General features: G+C 47.2%; 1 protein-coding gene across 5 annotated transcripts; it reads right to left on the bottom strand.

Moving 5' to 3' along the window:
- Nucleotides 1–1,988: 1,988 nt before the first annotated feature.
- add2 (adducin 2 (beta)) lies at nucleotides 1,989–24,540 on the bottom strand. Of its 5 annotated transcripts, none has more exons than XM_056592802.1 (15): nucleotides 19,151–19,349; nucleotides 18,641–18,876; nucleotides 17,832–17,973; nucleotides 15,622–15,773; nucleotides 15,119–15,199; nucleotides 14,622–14,771; nucleotides 13,855–13,998; nucleotides 13,325–13,423; nucleotides 8,695–8,871; nucleotides 7,779–8,042; nucleotides 5,786–5,899; nucleotides 5,090–5,173; nucleotides 4,316–4,436; nucleotides 3,210–3,356; nucleotides 1,989–2,459 (listed from the first exon to the last, which is right to left on the bottom strand). In XM_056592802.1, exons 2-15 carry the CDS (start codon nucleotides 18,809–18,811, stop codon nucleotides 2,161–2,163), a joined length of 2,145 nt encoding a protein of 714 aa, XP_056448777.1. In that variant the 5' UTR covers nucleotides 18,812–18,876; nucleotides 19,151–19,349; the 3' UTR covers nucleotides 1,989–2,160. The 5 variants fall into 5 exon arrangements, with proteins under 5 accessions (XP_056448777.1, XP_056448772.1, XP_056448774.1 ...); XM_056592799.1 differs by lacking the exon at nucleotides 3,210–3,356 and adding an exon at nucleotides 2,632–2,665 and having other exon boundaries at nucleotides 2,368–2,459; nucleotides 19,151–19,348; XM_056592800.1 differs by lacking the exon at nucleotides 3,210–3,356 and adding an exon at nucleotides 2,632–2,665 and having other exon boundaries at nucleotides 2,438–2,456; nucleotides 19,151–19,348.
- Nucleotides 24,541–24,691: the final 151 nt, after the last annotated feature.

The raw sequence follows: 24,691 nt of genomic DNA, 5'->3' as shown, positions 1-24,691 counted from the left end.
TATTGTTTAACCTTTCAGAGAAGAAAATGCACATTTCCTGCTTGACAACTTGTGCCCTGTGACCTGAAAAAGTATCTTACAGCAAAGCCATAGACCAATGAGGTCATTGTTCTCAACATACCTTCTTAAATACTTAAAAATTCCAAAATGCTGTCCTCACATAGCTTCTCTCCTCATTGCTCCACCTTGTGGAACAACAGGGTCATTACAATGAATGGCAAATATAATTTCTGTCCAGCCCTTTGGTATGATGACGTTAATTTCCTACCGTGTCTGTGATCAGCGTGAATGTCGAGGGTCGGCTCCTACATTTCAGTTAATTTTGTTAGTAGGCTTATACTAGAAATATGTAAAACAGTCCCATTTATTCTATCCATATCCATTTTATCCGTATTTTATACTTCTTGAATGTGCATATTTACTTTACTAACATTGAATGTGCATATTTTTATCTCAACATATTTCTAACTAGTGTATTACAAAGCATTTCTACCTCCTGTATCTCAACATATTTCCAAATACAGTATGACAAATTATTTCTACCTATGTATCACATTTCTAAATCTATCACAACATATTTCTACCTTCTGCATCACAACATTTCTACCTTAATCAGAAAATATAGCTACTCTATAACAACGTATTTCTACTTAATGTATCTAAACAAATTTCTACAGTATCACAAGCTATTTCTACCTACAATATCACAGCATATATCTGTTCGGCCTCCCCATACTAACTACAATCAGTAGAACCCCTTCTTCATTGAATGACGCAACTATATCATTCAAACTGTAAACATAACAAATATCGACCTGACAGAAGATATAGGAAGGATATTCGAACACAAAAAGGAACACAAGGTGAAATTTGACTTGATCTTTAATGGTTGGTAAATGTTGACGTTGCAACACACACGTATACATTTTAATATGGAGTAAATAATTCCAGGAACAAACATCGCAAATCAGCATCTTCAAAGACGGCCACGTGATTAAAAAAAGAAAAATCATTACAGCTCTTGCGAGGTATTTTGTACACGTTTATTGAAAAAAAAAACATGACAAAGTGGAATGTTAAGTACGGTCCATTAGTAGACGTCAAACTGCGTGGACGGCTCTGTTGTTATCTTGGTGAGTGACCGGTCTTTTGATGGGCGCTTGTTGCTTATCTGTGTTAGTCTGTCCTGCTGTATGTAGCTTTGGGTAGGCTCATTTACCTAGAAATCCCCTTGGTGAGAAGCCGTGTCTGTGTATTTCCAGTTGTACTGCACCATGCGCACATGACACGACTCAACACGTTTCTCATAAGGGTAATATCACGGCCAGGGGACGCCTATTGTGATATGTGAATGCAACATACCAGAGTGAATATATACACACGTAAGTCAAGTCAAGTGCATTTAGTCTATACATGTATGAGGATGCACGATGCATTGGGGATGTGTTGCAGTGGTGCAGGAAAGCAAATGGTTAGTCACAGGGTTTGGGGTTAAAAAACATAAAGGGGAGAACAAGAAGGCTGAGCTGCAGACAGCAAGGACCTGTGAGAGGACAGGAGCCCAAAGGGGTCGGGACTGTGGACCACGGCAAAGGTGCAACCGCACACCTACCGGGGCTGAAGGGAATAGAGGCCTTAGTGACTTTACTCTTTCTGCTGCTGTGCCGGTGAGTGGGGGATAAAGGTGTTTACTGTGTTGGCCACAGTAAATTAATAAATACATAAATAAATAGCGAAATTAAAACTCGGGTGAGGCATTTAAAAGAATCATCCTCGTTTATCTCAACCGGCTAAGAGGAAACCGATCAGGGGTGGGAGGGTGTACGGGTGGGTGTATGGAGGCAGCACCACATGAGTAGCAGAAATGTCAAGGCTATCACAGTTAAGTAGGGGAACTATTTGTACATCCCCCCCCCCCGCCCCCCAGTGATTCAGCACAACTGAGCCAATGGTGTGTGAACTATCTGTAATGATGACCTCCCCCCCCCTTCATTGATAGGCTACCACAGGCAGATGAAGACACACGGCGGACAACTCTTTTCCCGACTCTCTCTGATCAGGGTGGAGGCCTGTAGAGCGGCAAGGAGCCGAGCCGCGACAGACCTCCACCCTCTGATCCGGGGGGTGGAGGCCTGTAGTGTGGCGAGGAGGCAAGCCGCCTCAGGCCTCCACCTTCTCCTTCTCCTTCTGCTTCTTGCTCTTCTTCAGGAACGACGGCGCCTTGAACTTCTTCTTCTTCTTGGACGGGCTCTTGCAGGGCGAGCCCTCCGGGGTGCCCCCTAGTGGCTTGGCGGCGGGGGGCGGCACGGCGGCGGGGTCGGCGGAAGGGGCCGTGGTGGTGGTCTCGTCGGTGGAGAGGCCCTTCATGCCCTTCTCCAGCTCCTCAATCGTCTGCTTCTCCTCCTCGCCGCCGTTTTCCACTACCACGGCCGGCGCCGCCACCGCCGTCTCTGTGTCTTCTGAGGGATGGGGGTCAGAATACAGAGAAGCCACGGCTTTAATGCGATTGGGTGGAGCCAGGTTGGGGGGGGGGGGGGGGGGCGGAGCTGGAGACCGGGTCATTGTTGATGTGCCAGACATGCTTGCAGAATGAGAGGATGGATGTTTGTTGATGTTTTTCTCGGTACTTACTAGTAAGACAAAACCTTAGCACCAGAGGAGTGCCCTATAAAGGGCGAGAGGACAGACAGAGAAAGAGACACACAGGGACAGACAGACAGACATACAGACAAGTACACAGGGTGGGAGTGGAGACAGGTGGATGTCACTACAAACATGCTTGAAAAATGACAAGGGCTTATCAAATTGGCCCACGATAACACCTCGGCAGCCTTTGTTACTCCAGGTCACACCATGCTCTTGGGATATATGTCAGGATACTTAGAAATGGATGTATTTGACCCGGGAGGGGTTTTCACTCTCACACACTCTATTTTTCAAGTTTTGTTATCATCATCAAATAAACAAAAGTATTGAAGCAATCAAAATCCTTCACATGTTGTAACAGAGTAACAGGGCTGCCAAAGAGCAGACAATGCATGAGGACGTATCAAAGCGGTACTGAAGGCACAGGCGCCAGCCCATGAGGCCAAAGGACAGGCCTTAGGAAGCAGGCCGGCTGGTCAACAGGCAGGGCCGGTATGCCGAGAGGGGAGAGGGGGCCGTAAGCTGGGAGCGAGGCAGGCAGGGGGCTCGACGCCCAGCCTCACCTTGGAGCAGGGGGAGGTCGTTGGGCACGGGGACCCTGGTGGGGGAGGCCTTAGTGGGGGAGGCCTTAGTGGGGGAGGCCTTAGTGGGGGAGGTGGCAGGAGAGGACTCCTTGTCACCCACCTGCTCCTCCACCTCCTCCTCCTCCCCTGACCGACACACACACACATACATACACACAAACATGAAGACGCACACACACAAACACGGAGACACACACACACACAAACACAAACATGAAGACACACACACACACACACACACACACACACACACACACACACACACACACACACACACATGAAGACACAAGCAATCACAGACACAGACACAAACAAACATATATTTAGACACAGAAAGACGTAAAAGACGAAGTTACAGGATTAAACACACACACCTCACAAACAAGATCAGACCCAAGTGCTCACAGACACACAAATGTATTTGCGCACAAAGTGTGTATGTGTACATAATGTTTAAATATACACTAAGTACACACAGAGACATGTGCAAATACAGAAACAGACAGACGCACTCACAGAGGAAATAAACACAGGAGGTGAATAATAAGGATTGGTCCAGCAGACAGAGAGAGGGAGGTGAACAAGAAACACCACAGCACACCGTGTTTAGGACTTTGCTGACCACCATTAGGAAGGAAGTTTAGTAAAGGGGCAGTTTGAAAGCTAGCGGCCGTCCTATAGAGATTATATAAAGCATGGCTACGGCTTTGTGTCTCATTGTTCAGCTACATGGACTCTGTAGCTGCTTGCGGTGGCCTTCTGGCTTAAAGAGAAACCAAGCACTAGAAACCGTCCGGCAGCAAACACAGGTCGCTACACCGAAGACGGTGCCGCCCTGCGGGTGTGATATTGGTGTGTGGTCACCTTAGCACCACCAGCCATGACAAGCCGTTTCAAATCCCATCCTGTTCGAGCCATTACACGTGTGAATGGGCCCAGCTACAGACCCACAAGCCGCCCTAGCCACACTAGTCCTGTGTGGCTGTGAAGCCACACAGGACTAGATTCGGGAAGCGGCTGGCGATGGCTCGTTAAGCCCGTTAAGCTCGTTAAAGGGCGCGGTGGGACAGGAAGTCGGGTCCTACCGTCGACGTCCTGCTTCCTCTGCACCTCCTTGCGGTACTCCTCCAGCTCGTTGTCGGTCAGCTGGTTGAAGGGGTTTGGGGGCTCTGGCTCCGGAGGAAGTTGGACCGGGCTCTCTGGAGACTGACACACACACACACACACACACACACACACACACACACACACACACACACACACACACACACACACACACACACACACACACACACACACACACACACACACACACACACACACACACATTGATGACACACTGTCAACTAATAAAGGTTTTTATTAAACTTAACGGTGCTGTAGGTAGGATTAGACAGCTATTATCTGAGTGTAATTTAATAGAAACGGCGGCCAACCAACCGTCAGCTATTAGGCAGTGAAATGCGAGGAGAGAATATCTGTTGGGAGTTGACCAGGCCTGAGTCTGTTTGAGCCAGTTTAGATTTAAGACTGCTGCCGGGTCATTTCTGACCAATCAGGGCATCTCTTCCCTCATTGGTTTGGAGAATCCATCTTGCCTGTTTATCACAGGTGTGTGACATGCAACACTTCTTTGGGGATGGAGGAGAGAGTTTTGTTTCAGAATCGCTCTCTCTTCTACGCTTTTCCGTCCTCTCTCTTACAGCCCCTACAGCACCTTTAAATTATTAAACAGTTGTACTCATCACACTCGTTTTAAATGTGTATTTCAAATATAACTCTTGTGGCACAATTACCTGTTTGCCATTCGTCAATGCTGCTCTGTGCTCAATTAATTGAAGTTAAACGTGGACACTAACCGGGGGACAGTTTTCTGTGACGCTGGCCAAGACCTGAGACTGAGGCCCGGCTGTCTTCATGTCCTGACGGTTCTGCTGGCGAATCTGAACAGAAAGAAAGAAATGCACAGATATAATGTAGCTGTTCATGTTGGCCTTTTTGCTAGCATTTGTACAGGGGAGTCCAACATAGCAGTTTCACTCAATTTCTATTGACGTTTTTCGTGAGTGAGTGAGTGAGAGAGAGACGAGTGATAGAGTGAGTGAGTGAGTGAGTGAGTGAGTGAGTGAGTGAGTGAGTGAGTGAGTGAGTGAGTGAGTGAGTGAGTGAGTGAGTGAGTGAGTGAGTGAGTGAGTGAGTGAGTGAGAGAGAGAGAGAGAGAGAGAGACGGAGAGCGAGACAGAGACAGAGAGAGTGTTCTCGGTTTGAGCTTTGAGGGCTGATTATGGTCCCACGTCACGCAACGCAAGAACCACTCAGACGCTTCGACGCAGTCGTGAACGTTTTGGTTCTGCGTCGGGTTTTACTGGGCGGACCAATCACAGCCCTTGCTGCTGCGTCGCCTCGACGGAAGGTTACAATTTTTGGGAGGCGCACGTCAGGCCCTTGCGGTGGACACAAGGGACCCTGGAGGTTTCCGCAAGGACGGATCGGGTCCGTAACCCCCTTGTGTTGCGTGAATGTGGGACCAAAATCAGCCCTTTACTGTGGCATACCTTGTTCCGTGTCTCCAGAACCTCTGAGGGGTTGGTGAACAGAGGCACAAACTGGTTCCTCTCGATCTTGATGGACGTGCTGCCCGCCTGAGTAACTTCCTCTGCCTTCAGCCACTGAGCGGGAGGGAGTCAGAGAGAGAGAGAGAGAGAGAGAGAGAGAGAGGCTATTCAAAAGTCATACTGTATATGACCCTATAGCAACACAAGCTGCTGAGCGAGGTTACGCTGAGACAAAGGCTTTGTCACCACACGTTGAATTCCTGAAATGAAATATTTCAGAAGCATGGCAACCTTCACCACTTTTAAACAGAATGAAACAATCCTCCTCATAAACCCAGACAAATACACATCACATCATGATTGGATCTTTTCACAGAAAATGTTGTGTGGGGCGGAATGCTGCATTCCTTTATCACCTCCTCTAACACCCCCGTCGTCTTTAGCATTCCACCCAACCCAGTGTCTCTCTCTTAACCCAGAACTAGGAATCTAACTGAGGATTGTTTCGTTAGCTGCCATCTTATTTCAGAGATTTTTGTTCAGAGTTTTCTTTTGCTCTGCATGGTTGCCAGCGATGCAATTTCTCTCTGCTCGCCTGGATGTCAGTTTTTCTGAACGACTATGTGTACATGCAGCTTATATAATCCACCACCAGGGGGTAGGCTCTGCAGAGATTGTTGACTAGAAGGCAGGCTTTCCCTGCAATGCAGAGGAGGCGAGAGAGCGAGGAACAGAGGGAGAGAGAGCATGATAGAGAGAGGGCTACATAGAGGGAGAGAAAGAGATAAACAAATTGAGAGCAAGAGAGAGAGATAAAGAAAGGGAGAAACAGAAGGCTAAGCGATAGAGAGGGTAACGGAGGGAGAAGGATAAATTAAGTGAGAGCAAGAGAGAAGGAGAGGGTAGGGGGGGGGGGGGTAGCCCCCCATCAAGAGCCTTTGTATGTTCACCCCCTGAGGGATTGGTGCATAAATGCAAGCACTTTGTCAGCATCCAGGGCATCAGGAGGAGAAAATGCTGATCTCAGCTCATCATTTATTTACTCATTCCTGATGAATGGGTTATCATCCACTTCACATATGATATTGAAAAAAAGCTAGACTAGGCTAAATGTTCTGTAATGTTTGTCAAATAAACAAAACTACAACCTTTAAAACATGACCCCGGCTCTACCAAAGGACCTGGCTCTCCACTTGATGCTGTATCACGCTGTTATCATGTGGTGTGCTGAACATGTCTGCAGGCATGCATTTCATAGTTGAAAGACAGAGACCTTCTCTCTGTCATGGCCACAGCTGTTGTGCTGTGTGTTCTCCCCCTGTGTCGGTCACACCCCCTATCTGTCTCTGTGCTGTCCCTGTCACACTCAACTGTTCACACTTGGGATGCATCAGCTCATCAACTCCCCTTCAAATACACCTGGTTTCCCTGCAGTCATCGCCAGTTCATACTTCGAACTTCAGTGGTAGATATTCGTGCCTGGCTCCTAACACTTACTAGTTGCTATTCTGTGTGCTCATAGTTCTGTGGATCAACACCTCCAGCCTGCCTGCTTCAGTCCCTCCAGCCTGAAGCTCGCCACTCTCCTACCTGCCCCATGACTCACCCCTGGTAAGGTCAAAACAAACCTTTGCATTACTCCAACTCCAGTCCTTTCTTTGTGTTCTACTCTTGGGTTCAGCAGCTATCGAACCCTAAAGGGCTGTTTATGGTTCCATGTCGACGCAACGCAAGGGGGTGTACAGACCCATTACGTCCTTGCGCACCCTCCTTGCATCCTCAGCAAGGGCCTGACGTGCGTCCTCCCAAAGATGTTAACCTTGTGTCGAGGCGACGCAGCAATAAAGGCTGTGATTGATCAGCTCCCCAAAACCCGACGCAGAACCAAAACAGGTTTGGGACTGCGTCGAAGCGTCTGCATGGTCCTTCCGTTGCGTCGACGTGGAACCGTAGCCGAGCCTAAACACTCTCTCTGTCTGTGTCTCTTTCTTACGGTGGTGGAGCGCTGGTGGTGGCCCGGGCTGGCCTGCTCCTGGTTGACCTTCTGGTAGGTGTTGGGGGTGTTGAGCCAGCGGCTGCGCTCCTGCTGCTGCCGCTGGGCGTAGGGCTGCTGCCGCTGGAGCCCCAGGTGGTGCAGGCCGCCCTCCTCCTCCAGGTGGCTGAAGGAGATGGCCGAGGCGGGCACCTCCACCTCGCGGCGCGTCCGCGTGCGCTCCGACTGCACGGGGAAGCGGTAGGCGTAGCCGGTGCGGTAACCCTGGAGACGGACAGAGGCGGAGGGTTTTGTGTGGGGCGGAGGATGTACGCAAGAACGGCTTGTTCCCGGTTTCCTTGCGGGGGAACAGAGCATCCAAAAGTATTATTTTTTCTCCGTGAAAGTAATATTCAAGTTCTTCCTCCTGCACATCGTGACATTTAAACTAGGGCTGGGCGATTAATCAAATTTAATCGATCACGAAACTAACATAATCGAGTTTTCGTATTTTTTTTAAAAGCTGGATACAATGTACATCTGTACATTATTATTTGTGTATTTTATTTAAGGCAAAATTTCAAAGTTCTCAGTTACTAAGGGTTTTTCGGAGACATGCTGAATAAATACTTCATGTTTTCAAATTTAAAAAATAATCGTTTGAGTAATCGTGCTTTCAATATTGACCAAAATAATCGTGATTATGATTTTTTTCCATAATCAAGCAGCCCTACAAGAAACTGAAACAAACAGAAAGAGGGATTTATAAAGATAGATTTGACAGGGGACCATGAATAGATATTATTTTGACAGTCTTTCTCTCAGCCCTGGTGCATTGCTACTGACTCATAGATGAGTGTCCAACCTTTCTATTCGAGGCTATGAGGGGTATCGTTCAACTCTATTTTTGAAATAACCAGATTTAACCGTTGCCTACCAGGTTGTCCATGGTCCTCATGAGGGCTTCAAACTCGTGCTCCCCCAGCCGACTCTTGGTCAGGGGTCCGAAGGTGGAGCCGGCCCAGCCCACGGTGCCGGTGGGGTTTGGTCTCTGGGTGGTCCGGTCCAGCAGGATCAGGTTCTGGACGCCGCCCGCGCTACACAGTGCCGACACCTGAACAAACACCCTACTGTCACAACCTGGAGACCCTCCCTGGCTCTGAACCAATCAGAGACAGCCAGGTGGTGAGGGGGACTGTAGAAGCACATCTCTACTCCTACACCGGGGGTGCTTGTGGTGTGTTGAGGCTGCTTGGTTCCCAATTGGGAAAGTTTAGGTTCCAAACCCCAATGTCCGCAGTGTACCAGCGGGCATCCTATAGCAAGCTCACCCCTACCTTGATGTTGTCCATGTTGTCATGGCTACCAGAGAGGACGCTGGCGTTGTTTGTTCGCCGCTTCTCTGATCACGACTTTTTTCGATTTTTGTGACTGATAAAATAGTTTTCCTGTGCTTTTTTTTCACTTTTATTTTTTCATTTTTAACAAACTATTGTCACGAGCCTTTCCAGTTTTTCGGGACATTGATTTTTAGCCTCACCGACGTTGTTAGTTGGGTAGTTAGGCATCTAGCATTTTTTGACGTCTTCCAACTGTCAATATTGCCTCACCGGGAAAAGAGCCATCTGGTTCCAACAACAACCTATATCGCCTTGCCGGACAACTTTCAGCCACTCGCCTCCCGATCCCTGCTAGTGGGTCCCCCCTCTCTCATCTATTGAGTGGCGGCTAACGCTAGGCTGCTCCGTCGGTCAGACCTGATCACATCGATCCTCCTCACTTTGTATGGTCTCCCCACAGTCAGTCTTTTCCCTGGTCCATCTCCTCCTGTCTTGCCGTGGGTAATCCTGGTCTACACTGCTGTCATCCATCTCTGTGCACCGGGCCCGCGGCTAGCCGCTATCGCTGAGCTGTTGCTCCCTTCGCCCGGCAGCATCATGCTCAGCTATTCGCCTGCACAGCTGTTTGGTATGTTCAACTACTCCCTCCCATCATCCATCTCAGTCATCAAACAACTTGGACTCCTACGTCGTCGCCGTTACATCCACAGGAGCTCCCGCCGTAGATTTGTTTTGTCCCAGCACGGTCTCTGCGTCCCATTCACCCGGTCAACTGCACGCTCCGTCACGCCCCTACCGCGTCATCAGGACTCAGCTGCTTCCGGACCTTTCAACGCTGCCGTTAGGCAGCAGCTCACCAGGCAGGTGAGCTCCCCTCTGTCCTCCCGCACAGCTATCCTGACTAACCTCAGACCTCTCCAACCTGCCCCGATCCCACCCCCCTCTGGCTGTGTCAACTTTGCCCTCCTCAACACTCGTTCACTCACCAATAAAGCCCCCATCATACATGAACTCATCCTTGATAATAACCTCGACCTCCTTCTACTTACTGAAACCTGGCAACAACCCAATGAATTTTTCTCCCTCAACCAAGCATCTCCCCCTGGTTTCAGCTACATCGCCAAACCCCGCCCCTCTCGCCGTGGAGGTGGTCTCGCCGTCATACATAAAGAGACCTATTTGATTAAAGAACTCACCCTCCCTTTAGTAATATCATCCTTTGAATTCATTGCTTTTAAAGCCCCCTCCGCCACAACAGTTATCCTCATCTACCGGCCACCCAAACCTAATCCCTCATTCCTCTCTGACTTCACTGAACTCCTCACACTAGCATCAACCCTCTCTCCACGTCTGCTGTTACTTGGTGATTTTAATATCCACATGGACTCCCCCACTTGCAAGCTCTCATTTGAATTCACCACTTTATTGGAAAATTTCTCTTTCGCCCAACATGTCACCTTCCCCACCCATGACAAAGGACACATCCTTGACCTTGTCTGCTCCATTAATCTCCCTGTACTCGACCTCCGGCCATGCCCCTTTCCCCTCTCTGATCACAACCTTTTACGGTTCTCCATCCTCTCCCCCATCTCCCGCCCCCGCCCCCTTAGAGAAATCACCTTCCGTAACCTAAAATCCATTGACCCCCACCATCTCTCTGACCTGCTCTCCTCCACCCTCCCCCTCGACTCAACCCTCATCTCACCAGATGAGCTCACAAACCACCTTAATGCTTCCCTGTCTTCCTCCCTCAACACTCTGGCCCCCCTCAAAACCAAAATTGTCTCCTTTAATACCTCCTCACCCTGGTTTACACCTGCACTCCGCAAATTGAAACAAACCGGCCGCCAACTCGAACGACTCTCCAAAAAAACCTCACTCACAGTCCACCATCAAGCCTACAAACTCCACCTCACTGCCTACAAAGACGCCCTCACCGCCGCCAAGTCTGCATACCTCTCCGCCATCTTTTCTGACCCCTCTCAAAACCCCAGAACCCTCTTCTCCACAGTGAGCAACCTCCTCAAACCGCGGACCAGCACCCTCTCCACCTCCACCCCAGATCTCTGCAACTCATTCCTCCAGTTCTTCGCCGACAAAATCACTGCAATCAACCATTCACTATTCCCTGTACATAACCCCCCTGCACACTCAATGGCCTCTCCCCTACCCATCTCTCTGGACCTCCCAACACCTCCTCCCCATTGCCGTCTCACCCACTTTGACCTGATTACCCCTCCTGCACTCTCCAAACTTATAGGCTCCTCCAAACCTACTACCTGCTCCCTCGATCCCCTCCCCACTCCCCTGCTCAAGTCCTGCCTCCCCGTTCTCTGCCTTTACCTTACTAAGCTCTTCAACTCCTCACTGTCCCATGGAACTGTCCCCTCTGCCTTCAAATCTGCTGCTGTCACCCCCACCCTCAAGAAACCTGGTCTTGACCCCTCCTCCCTCAGTAACTACCGCCCAATCTCCAACCTCTCCTTCCTCTCCAAAACCCTTGAACGCATCGTCACCACACAACTCCAATCCCATCTCCACGCCAATAACCTTTTTGAATCCCTCCAATCTGGGTTCCGCCCCCTCCACAGCACAGAAACTGCTCTCCTCAAAGTCCTCAATGACCTCCTCATCTCTGCCGACTCTGGTTCCCTCAACTTCCTCATCCTCCTTGACCTGAGTGCAGCCTTCGATACTGTAAACCACACCATCCTGCTCACCAGACTCAGCAACCTCGGAATTGAAGGAACTGCACTTAGCTGGCTTCACTCCTACCTCTCCGACAGATCTCACTTCATCTCCCTCCACAACCACACATCTGCCACAGCCACCGTCACACAAGGTGTTCCCCAAGGTTCTGTACTTGGCCCCCTCCTCTTCATCATCTACCTCCTCCCCCTTGGTCAATTACTCCGCCATTTCTCCATGGACTTCCACTGCTACGCCGACGACACCCAGATTTACCTCAGCACCAAATCCCCCCACAACCCCCCCCTCTCCCACATTGAAACCTGCCTGTCTTCACTCACTCTCTGGATGCAAAATAACTTCCTGAAACTTAACAGCAACAAAACTGAACTCCTCCTCATTGGCTCCAAATCCACCCTCAGTAAACTCGCAAATCCCCCCACACTCACTATCGACGGCACCACGGTCTCCCCCTCCCCCCAGGCCCGCAACCTTGGCGTAATCTTTGATTCCACCCTCTCCCTTGAATCCCACATCCGCCACACTGTCAAAACCTCCTTCTATCACCTCCGTAATATTGCAAAGATCAGATCCTCCCTCACACCTCACGCTGCAGAAAGACTCATCCATGCCTTCATCTCCTCCCGCCTTGATTATTGCAATTCACTCCTCGCTGGCATCTCCACCACCTCCATCAACAGACTCCAACTGGTCCAGAATGCAGCAGCCCGTCTCCTCACTCATACTAAAGCGTGGCACCACATCACCCCAGTCCTCAAGAATCTCCACTGGCTCCCCATCTCACATCGGATCCACTACAAACTCCTGGTCCTCACCTACAAAGCTCTCCACCATATGGCCCCCCCATATCTCTCTGATCTTCTCTCCCTCTACCAACCCCCCCGGGCCCTCAGATCCTCCTCAGCCGGTCTCCTCTCCACCCACACATCAAAACTCCACAGCCTAGGTGACAGAGCCTTCTCCAGGACATCTCCCAGGCTCTGGAACTCCCTCCCCCAACATATTCGTGACTCTGAGTCCCTCACCATCTTCCAGTCCCGCCTCAAGACTCATCTCTTCTCCTCTGCCTACCCCACTCACTATCCCTAGCCCCTAGCCCCATCAACTTTTTTGTTTTTCTTGTTTATCTATTTTTGTTCCCCTATGTAAAGCGCTTTGAGTACGTGAAAAGCGCTATATAAATTGAATCTATTATTATTATTATTATTACCTTCTCATGAATGACATGCATCTAAAAGGATCACTTCCAGATGCAGGTGCTAGTTACAGCCAGAGGAATTAATCATGTGCAATATAAAGGCGAACGCATAACAATTACTAAGAGCTTTGCTTCATTCAATCAATATGAATGAGTGAATGAAGGAGTATGTTTATTAGGAGTATGTTTATTCCCTGGAATGGCAGGTGGGTTCGTGCAGAGATGTGTATGTGTGCGTCTCTGTGTGTGTGAGTGTGTGTGTGTGTGTGTGTGTGTGTGTGTGCGTGCGTATACTGTATGTGTTCTTGTTTGGGTAGTACCTGGATCTGGCAGGCGGACTGGATGTGGTAGATAGTGTAGAAGGCCTCTTCCACAGACTCTCCCAGCGCCACAATGCCATGGTTCCTCAACACCAGAACCTGAGAAGAACACCAGACGCTTATAGAACCAGGGGGGTTAGACCCACCCCTGCGGCCCACTGAACCACACTCTCCTTCTACCATGTAGAGGTGGCTGTCATAATGGCACAATGTCAAGTCAACATTCACTTTATTGAACCGACACAAAGCTCTATAACAGCTGGCCAGCTGGAAATCATCTCGTTCTCGTACCGTGACCGGGACCACTCAATTGCACGATACCCAGCGATAAAGACGAGTCTGACCTAGTTCTGACCACAGACTACAAAGAAGCCATCAGTATCCCCCACACAAAGGGGCCCTCTGTGTGGGGGGCCAACACCGGCTGGCCTGTGGCCCCGCCGTATCGTCGGTAGTCCACGGGACAGCCACGCGTCTGTGTGTCCTCCCCGCGAACCGCGTGGACCCCGGGGGGGGGGGGTCCTCCTCACCTTGCAGGTGGGGCCTAGGCTCTTCTGCAGCTCCACCCGGTCCCCCTCGGCCTCCATGAGGCCGTTGTAGTCGTAGTAGGCAGTGTCGCCCACCAGCAGTGCCTCGTGGGAGAGGGGCAGCAGGCCGCACTTCATGGCCGACACCTGGACAAGGGAGGGACGACAGGTCAGGCACGGGGCTCGTGGACCAATGAGAAGAGGGAGAGAGTTGGTTACTTCCTGCGAGGGGAAAAGCCAATGCCTCGCACCTGATCTGGTAACTAGGTGGAGTATTGATGGTGGTTGTCAGTAGACAGGTATCAGGCACGTGTTTAGATGTGATCTCCCGGGAACAGTGACACAATATTGTGCGTTTTGCGTATTTTATCGAATCATAAAAGCTGAAAGTTCTTACAGCGGAAGAATAATCAAAATTGATTAAATATATTAAATGTCAGGAGAGACATGATACATCCGAGATATTAGATATGTGTGAGATACAAATAGCCTCATCAGCGGTTATAACCAATGTCAAGTTCCCTTCTGAGAAAACAACAAAGTAAAAAGGTGCCATGACAGAAAAAAACTCGTACAATTTGATTGCAAGATCCTTTTACAAATTATTAAATATAATTATCATTATTATGTATTAATAATATTTTACATTATAGTATTCCTTCAACAACCTTAAACCCCTCTTGTGAAGCAGCCCTTTGCTGCCACAATGCATGCTGGGACAAACAGCGTGGACGAGTGGGTCTGGACTAGAGGACGTCCGCTGGACTCACCGCGGCGGTGGCCGGGGTGTGCAGGTGCAGCAGGCAGCGGACGTCCGGCCGGGCCGAGTAGATGGCCGAGTGCAGGCCGAAGCGGTCCGTGTCCACTCCCAGGGAGGTGCTGCCGCCGTCCACCACTTCCCCCACAATGTTCACCTTCACCTGGGGAGCCGACAGGGTTACCTTCCCTGGTCACATTCACTCTCACTAGCTACCGATGAATGAGAAGCTGCGTTAACCATTGTTTTGGTGCTCTATTAATTACAGTCTACTCAGAAACAGTTGATTGAAAGACTCAAGTTATAAGCTTAGACCGAAAAGAGGTTCATCACAAACTTAAATATATTTAGCTGGAAATAGGCATCCAAGATTTAAACCTTAGACGTACCAGTCTATTGTCTTTATTTATTTGAATCGAAAAATATATAAATTCCTATTGTTTATTTTTCCTCTTGTTTCTGGAAGATAAGGTCAGATAACAGAGCGTGGGGGGGCTTGGGAGGACTCACCAGGCTGGAGGAAGTGACCTCAGAGTACGCCAGGCCCTCGGGCATCACCAGGAAATGCTCCTGCTCCTTGCTCACACGGAGCTATTGCAGAAACGCCCGCCAGTCAGCAGTAGTAGAGACATGTTCATCAGAGAGAGAGAGAGAGAGAGAGAGAGAGAGAGAGAGAGAGAGAGAGAGAGAGAGAGAGAGAGAGAGAGAGAGAGAGAGAGAGAGAGAGAGAGAGAGAGAGAGAGAGAGAGAGAGAGAGAGAAATATATAAATACATTGAAATTGTAATGGTCCTTATGAGTGTTATATTAACTACTTGACTATCCTCATTGCGTCATGTTTCAAGAAAATACTAAACCCAATCAAAAGTTCCTTTTCCCTAGTTTAGAGGCATAACATATGTTAATAGGCTGGCCTAGCTCAAGCTATATCAGCACTGTGTAAAGCTGACAGGTAAAGAACAACAGCCTCCACATGGCTCATGTAGCCATGACAACAACAATGCGTTCACTGACGGTAAGGCAGCTTTGGTTGAGGCTGGCCCAGCCGAAGAGGTCGTACAGGCGGTGGACGCTGGCCAGCTTGCAGCGCATCAGCCGCTCGCCCTTCACCAGGCCGCTAGTCTCGGAGCCCTGCAGGTCGTTGATGGGCGTCACCATCATCATGTCTGAGGGTGGGGGGGAGAGAGGGATGGGGGGGAGAGGGAGAGGAGGGAATGAAAGAGAAGGGGTGAGAGAGAGAGCGAGAGGGAAGGGGAGAGGGGGGGAATGAGAGAGAAGGGGTGATAAGAGAGAGAGAGAGGGGGGGAATGAGAGAGAGAGAGAGAGAGAGAGAGAGAGAGAGAGAGAGAGAGAGAGAGAGAGAGAGAGAGAGAGAGAGAGGGGGGGAATGAGAGAGAGAGAGAGAGAGAGAGAGAGAGAGAGAGAGAGAGAGAGAGAGAGAGAGAGAGAGAGAGAGAGAGAGAGAAGGGGGGGATTGAGAGAGAAGGGTGAAGAAACTACAATTTTTCACCAGCGATTATGTTCGAACAAGTGAATGTAAGGCATTATGATTTCTCTGAGCCTCATGTTTTCCCAAGCTAAAATAATGAATCAACTCATGAATAAAAGCAACACATTCTTGCTTGTTTTGTTTATTTGTGTCAGTAAATAACGTGGGTTCTCTCTCCCTGGGTGCTCCAGAGCAGTGTATTCAATTAATTATGCTGTAGGAGTGTTTTAATGACATGGTTTCACAGGATTTTTATTTTTTTTAAATGAAAGCACTCGAAACAAAATTACTGTCAAAACTATCAGTGTTATTCTGACTGTGAGCTTAAAATCCTTTAAAGGAAATAAAATCATTTTAATCAAATGTTCTATTTCTTAAAAAACAAAACACACTGAATGGATCATTATAAACTGTAACAATTACACAATCAGTACTTTAGTACTGATTAGTACTTGTGATTAAGTACTTGTATGTGTTCAAAGCAAAAATAAAAATGTATTAAAGTAATTGAGGCGATGATTGTTTCACTTGAAGCGGGCAGCTGCAGTCCTTTAACAATACTGCAAAGTCATGGAGCAATAAGGTCCAACACAGCAGCAAGCAGCCTGCCAGACAAATCATCCAGCCAGACAAATCACCCAGCCGGTAAATTAACCACCATCAAGAGTTACTTACTCTGCTGATTTTTCATTTACTATTATAATGAGTCTCCTAGCAGCACCTCTCTCCATAGTTTATATTATGAGTTAATTCGCTGTTAGTGGTAGAACATAATATCAACTATACTACCAGTCAATTTAGCAGACAAATCTTTATTTTTAAAGACAAGTATCTAGAAACTAGATTGTTCATTGCTATTAATGCTATTTTCTCCAGGTTTCTGGACTGAGTGAGCAGCAGATTGCGTTGATTGTCCTACTTCTGAATGTATAGACTATATTGTCCATGTGAAGGTCTGTATTGACCATGTAAAGGTCTATATTGACCATGTCCAGGTCTATATTGACCATGTTAAGATCCTTTTGATCCTGTATGGGTCTATACTGACCATTTACAGGTCTATGTTGACCATGTACAGGCCTATACTGACCATATAAAGGTCTGTATTGACCATGTACAGGTCTTTATTGACCATTTACAGGTCTGTGTTGTCCATATACAGGTCGAAAGTGTCCATATACAGTACTATATTGACCATGTAGAGGTCTATACTGACCATGTACAGGTCTATTTTGACCCAGTACAGGTCTATACTGACCATGTACAGGTCTATATTGACCCAGTACAGGTCTATACTGACCATGTACAGGTCTATTTTGACCCAGTACAGGTCTATACTGACCATGTACAGGTCTATTTTGACCCAGTACAGGTCTATACTGACCATGTACAGGTCTATTTTGACCCAGTACAGGTCTATACTGACCATGTTAAGGTCTATTTTGACCCAGTACAGGTCTATACTGACCATGTACAGGTCTATTTTGACCCAGTACAGGTCTACTTCGACCCAGTACAGGTCTATACTGACCATGTACAGGTCTATTTTGACCCAGTACAGGTCTGTACTGACCATGCTAGGGTCTATTTTGACCCAGTACAGGTCTACTTCGACCCAGTACAGGTCTATACTGACCATGCTAAGGTCTATTTTGACCCAGTACAGGTCTATACTGACCATGCTAAGGTCTATTTTTACCCAGTACTGGGCCACACATGTTTTGCGGGGTCTTACTTGAGGGCGAGGCGGTGAGGGCGGCGGGGGATCCGTGCGAGGCCATGAAGTCGGCCAGCTGCCGCAGGGCCCACAGGTTTGAGGAGCTTCCTCCCTTCTTCACATGCTCCTGGATCAGCACGTCCAGCTCCTCCCGAAAGGACTGCACGCACACACACACACACATGCACACACACACACACACACACACACACACACGTAGAAACACACACGAAAGCACGCGCGCACACACACACACACACACACACACACACACACACACACACACACACACACACACACACACACACACGGACACACAAACAGAAATAAACACACACACACACACACAAATAACAAAATGCACAAATATATTTTAGGAAAGGTACACTAATACCAGCTCATGTGCATTCCTAGCTAGCTACACCTCACTCCCACACACACAAAACGGACACACTATATTTACAGCTGCCTCACAGGTTTTTATATTGAACGGACTAGCTTATAATTGATGTCTGCAGCCACAGCTGTCAACTAGTGGCTGAGAGAAGATTAAAAAAATAGATCTGTTGAGCTGGGATAAACACGGAGAGCAGTGAGTGGACAAGAGAGCAATGGACGAGCGAGAGCGAGAGAGGGAGAAAGAGAGAGAGTGAGAGAGAAGAGAAATGTTCTATGATCAGATGGTCCAGAGAGATTAAATATAGCTGACAGTGCAGGTCTCTCTCTCTCTCTCTCTCTCTCTCTCTCTCTCTCTCTCTCTCTCTCGCTCTCTCTCTCGCTCTCTCTCTCTCGCTCTCTCTCTCTCGCTCTCTCTCTCTCTCTCTCACCGGGCTCTGCAGTAGGCTGGAGATGCGTTTCTTATGCTGCGGCCCTGAGCCGGGGGTGGAGTGTCCGGGGGACATGAGGCCCTCGGGGAGTCCATCGGTGAGCCCGTCGGGGAGCCCATCGCTGGGGCTACGCTGCACCGGAGTGCCCTTGGGTGTGGGGGACTTGCTCATCCTCTACCGCTTTCTCAGAGTCTCCGCGGGGACTTGGAACCGATGGGTGGGGCAGAGGGAGACGGCTGTGGGCAGGAAACGGAACCAGGTTAACGAAACACACCGCAAACCTCCACCAAACAGCCCTTCCCTGGAAATGTACTTAACCAGTATGTGCCCTGTTATACTAATCTGTTGGAAGTATTTTGACAGATACGTATTGGAAACAATATTTCAAAGAGAATTTAAACCATTAATTTTTTTTTTTACAAATAACCAAAGTTATATTTCAGCAGCAGCAATATTTCTGTTAATATTTTGAGCCACTAGCCGTCTGAATATTAAAACCACATCACTTACCACTCATTCCAATGCATTAAGTGTGCTGCACTCCATACGCACAGCATTAAGCAGTAAGAGGCACTATCAGCAGCACATATTGAGACAAACAAACATACACAACAACAGGAAGTTCACTAATGTTTCGCTGCCAGTAACGAGAGACGAGGCAAGCGGCTTACAGTTACAGTCTTCAGCTCGGGCCACTCCCCGAGAAACTAACCAAACTGTCCCTCCAGCACCGATACGTGGACACGCAAGCGTGCACGCACCTCTGTACAGGCTTGATAAGCCCCCTGTGAGAACCTCTACACCCTCGCCGCCGAGCTATCTCCGATCAACACATCTTCCAGGCTAGCGTTGACACGTTTCCATGGATACCACACCCAAACATACCGTTCCGTATCCATCTATAATGCCATATACTGTAATTGGCGTTGGAAGATCCTCTAAAAGATCCTGAATTGTTGTGTGTCTGTATGTTTCTACAGGAAAAAAGGCTTCAGTTGTACACACAAACGCACCGACACACATGCACACACACACAAACGCTAGTAAAGTTTCCGGCATGATGGTGAATTAATAATGCAGTGTTTGCATACGTTTTACTGTTCACTTCCTCCACTAGAGTTCCCGGATCTTCAATCTAATTTCAAACCACACCATCCATTGAATGGAATGACATTCAGTGAGTCAGCAGTTTAGATGAGCTCCACTTCCCTCTGGTTGCCCTCTCAAAGCGTACTCCTCTGTATGCTGTGAGTGTTTGCTTCTTAACAAGAATGGCTTCATGCCCTAATTGTTGAAATTCAAGTTTTCCCACAAGCTGCGAGAATACCAATAAGCTGTGTTAATAAGAACACAGAAGTAGCAAAACTATTTAGACGCCTCGATTTCTTTCAGCGCATGTATCTCCTCCTCTGTCAGCTGATTCAAGACCTGCAGTACAGCTGAATACTTTTGATATTATTATGTATGTAATTTTATGTTGTAAATGCATTTGTCATATGACAATGAAGCAATTTGAATGTAAATGCTATTCATTGAATTGAGAGAGCAAGCGAAAGAGGGAGACATGGAGAGACCGGAAGAGAGAAGAGAAGGCGAGAGAGGGACAGAGAGAAGAGGGACATACAGATAGACAGATAGACAGACAGACAGAGAGGGAGGTAGAAGGAGAGAAAGACAGACAGAGAAAGAGACAGGGAGAGAAAGACAGACAGAGAAAGAGGGAGAGAGTTTGAAAGACAGAGAGAGAAAGAGAGCTTGAAAGACAGAGACAGAGAGAGAGAGAGAGAGAGAGAGAGAGAGAGAGAGAGAGAGAGAGAGAGAGAGAGAGAGAGAGAGAGAGAGAGAGAGACCCCAGCTGCAGAAAGGCAGCAGATGGAGAGTGTGTGTCTCTAGGGAGAGTCATAATGACAGGTGGAGGAGGGTGGGAGGCGGTCATTGTCTGACTATTGAACCCACCCACTCCACCACCGTCCCTCCACCTGGGCCCCGCTGGCCGGGCCGGCCGCATCATCAACACCTTGCCCCTGGTCCCTCCTAGGAGACCGGGAAGAAAGAGGATCCCTCATCCTGCTGGCTCCTGGCCCCAGCCTCATCCCTGGGCTCCTGCCACGCCTAAAGAGACAGACAGCCCCGCTGTCTAGGATTACAACCTTCAATGCTAACCAACGGGCTAATCCTTGCGTTTCAACTATCCCATTTATGAATGGTTTATTCAATTGATTATACTGCTGCATTATTTTTATATATTTATATTTTTATATCCCAAGGACGGTGCACAATTCATATATTGCACCAGAGATAGCTATAAGCTAATTTATCTGTAGTCACTCCCTAGGCTGGAGTTGTTAATACCACACGCCTGTAAATATGTGCTTTGAAGGTATAGTGTGAAGTCAGGAAGATATCAGTAAAAGGCAGATTGAAATAAGATAATTATAGGGGGACTTTTCCACATTGTAGTTTGTTCTAAACAGCGGTTGGCTGTTTCATTGGCATGTTACCCAAACAGAGGTATACACTGTACCATGCATGGCACAAGTACACAAGTTGAATTAGAAACATTTAGACAGACTTGATAACTTGCGTGTGTAGTTTCATACAATTTGACTTTGCTGAAGAAGCAATGCCTGTAATAACACGGAAGTATACATTTCTGTCACCACTCTGAATCCCCAAAGCATATTGAATACTCAAATAATAATGATATGCTCAAACCGAATACACCAGTCACTCATTCATCGTTTTGTTTGTTTATTGGTTCCAGGAATGACACACACACACACACACACACACACACACACACACACACACACACACACACACACACACACACAAATTGCTTGTACTCCATCCGGATATTCGAAAGGTGCAAGCATTACAATATAAAGTAAACCCAGGACGATTATTCCCTTGTGTAGGGCTGGGCGATATGGACAAAATCTTATATCACGATATGAGTAATTTTATATCACGATATGGATATATATCACGATATGGTATTTTTGAAGTAAATTAAAATAATAAATGGCTTAAAATAACCATACTTCACATTTGATCCGTTTTTTCTTTTATTTTGAACTTGAATTTCCATGCTTACAAAGGAGTAAGTAGCGAACAATCTGTCATTAACTGCAGTGTCATATAGTGCAAACATCTTGTAAACATTGTACTGTTTTTTCAATACAAATAACATTTTTAAAGGTGTGCTTCACACCTGCCTGGCTGTCAGTCAGTGCAGTGTAATATAAAATAAAAATCACAGCATCACACAAATATTTTAAATACTAATTATACACTTATAAAATAAAGTTATGTGCTGTGCAAATAGCTGGTGGTAAAAATATAACTGTTTCTTCAATACAAATTAGATTTTTTTTCAAGTTAACAGGTGAGTCTCACACCTGCCTTGCATCAGTCAGTGCAGTGCAATAAAATATATATATATTTTTTTTTTTTCTCTCGGTATAAACGATATGGCCAAATCTCTCCCGGTAGACACTTTCATATCGTCCATGGTATGATATCGTCATATCGCCCAGCCCTACCCTCGTGTATGATTTTATTGATCTCAGCAAATGCACCCACTCCTGGTTCAGCCCTGTTTCCTGTGTCTGAGAGCTCAGTATCCAGCCGACAGACGTCAGGAGTATAATTACATAAGTAACTCAGGATCGCTCCTTTCTGGTACCACTTTCATCAGTGCTAAAGCCCTAATGGCTAGTCAGTGGATGCTAATTATGCAGCCACTTTCTAACGAGTCAACATTGATTATGTCTAGTGCCGAGCTCTTCTCAGGTGTATTCCCTATTCCCGTATTTCTGTTTTGAAAGGATTTATGAGCTGCGATCAGAAGCTTTTTTACCAAAGTCTGAATGACAAGTGTATCCAGAACCTCCTCTACTCTGCACATCAGTGTGGAAAACACGCTTTGTGAAGACATTGGAGCAATCTCAACACACACGCACACACACACACACACACACACACACACACACACACACACACACACACACACACACACACACACACACACACACACACACACACACACACACACACACACACACACACACTCTCACACACACACACACACACACACACACACACACACACACACACACACACACACACACACCAAAGCGTCTGAGGGTGACAGCAATCACGACACACAATCTACATTTCTGAAGAATTGTTTGTGAGGAAGACTACACATTACAAATGATTCTGACACTGTATGCAGCCATAAAAGCTTATAGTAAAGCGACGTAGTACGTATTGACCGCAAAGGAGGGAAATTTGGCTCCATGGTAACACAGACCATGTCCAACCACTCACGACCATGATGGTGTCAGTTTAACAACAAGTTACATGATAACAATACGCTACAATATCCCACCACGACACTCTCCCACTCTAATGGACATATATATATATGAATTTAGCCCCATTTCTCTTACAGTCTAGTCTACTAGCGCTAATGATTACACATGGTCAAATCTTAATGTAGGCCTATAGTTATACTATTATTCACGATCACAGATATAAAATGGACTGACAATATACATTACAAACCGAACCCGAGTAGGCTACAACCGACGCTGTAAATGAATGATGCTTACATTTGAACCTTGTGGAGCTGGTGGGACAAAACTGAAACCTTCACCACTGACTTAAACACCATTTCACCATGTATTTCACCAAGTATCACCAATATACAATCAAGTCTAATATCGTATGGACATTGCCGCTCCAAATGTCTTGTAGGCCTACTTCAATATTGTTTTATGAGTATTTCGAGCCTTTTATATGCCCAGAGCGTCTCCCGTTCATCTATTCGGATGGTAGTCTATATGGCTGCCTAGCAACACCGGTTCAGCGCTGCAACATCAGTACCGAGTATGGGGAGGCGCTGGCAATGGCCACCCGCAATCTGCCAACGACCAGCAGTGCTCTTTTAGCGGCAGAAGCTAAACACATATTCCGTTATCCAAAATAACGACGCATAACGATGCATTTGAACAAGATCATATGTCCGATTTAAATAAATACGACCATAAAACAATAAAACGTGAGGTCGTGACCATGACCGAACACTAGAAGGCACCTTGCAAATACACCAAAAGCTACGTTGTAAGCAGTTTAAACGCGACCAGAGGGTTGTTCAGACCGATTATGGTTATTCAGATATATTCGAATAAAAAGGCTACGGGAGGTAGTACTTGAATGACCAAAATTAGAATGTGAATATACGTTCTCGATAATCCACTTTGAACAAGGCACGGTGGCATGGCAATATAACCAGGCCATAGCTGGATGCTCATGATGCATTGCATATTGCACTTTTTTTTGTTGTGTATACATGAGAATGAACAGTGATGGGCTATACGCTTATTCCTCCAGGAATTAAGTGAAATATCCATTTATAACGCTATACAGTTATTCATCGGATGGTAAATTGAGAATAGACTCCCAGCACGCGCCGCCATGCAGGAACGTCCCATTAAACGCAGTGGATTCGCTTAATTAGAAAAACACATTGAAAAGGCAATGTGCTTACCTTAGTGCATCCTTAGCACGCTATTCTCTGCGGATGCAGGTCACACCCACGTCTTGAGTTTGTATAACCGGTCTCTCCCTCACAAAATTATATTTTAAGAAAATGATTCTTTTGTCACCCTATTACCAAGGCCTCATGAGCCAAGTCCATGCAGCCTGGTGTTTTTCATGGTCGCGCATGGACCAGCCCACTGCCACGCCTGCAGACCGTCAAAACCTGCGACTCTCGCTTGAGCAGATGAGATGCGCAAAGGCTGACTCAGGAGTTCAGAGTAAACTTGTGAATCAATCTCTACAGAATCCTAAATATGTTATTTATCTTGCAATATTTTGGTGCAACTATAGGTTACTCCGCGGCGATATAAATAACGTGTTCTTGGCCTAGATCATAGTTTAGTTACGATTTTTTGCAAATTGGCGACACCTGCTGTTCCAGATTGGGTTGCATTTAAACTGATAATGGAATATGGTCCGAACTGAACCAATATATTTGAT

The sequence above is a fragment of the Gadus chalcogrammus genome, chromosome 6 (genome assembly GCF_026213295.1).
Source record: "Gadus chalcogrammus isolate NIFS_2021 chromosome 6, NIFS_Gcha_1.0, whole genome shotgun sequence".
Lineage (NCBI taxonomy): Eukaryota > Metazoa > Chordata > Actinopteri > Gadiformes > Gadidae > Gadus > Gadus chalcogrammus.
This window is presented reverse-complemented; position numbering and strand designations above follow the sequence as displayed.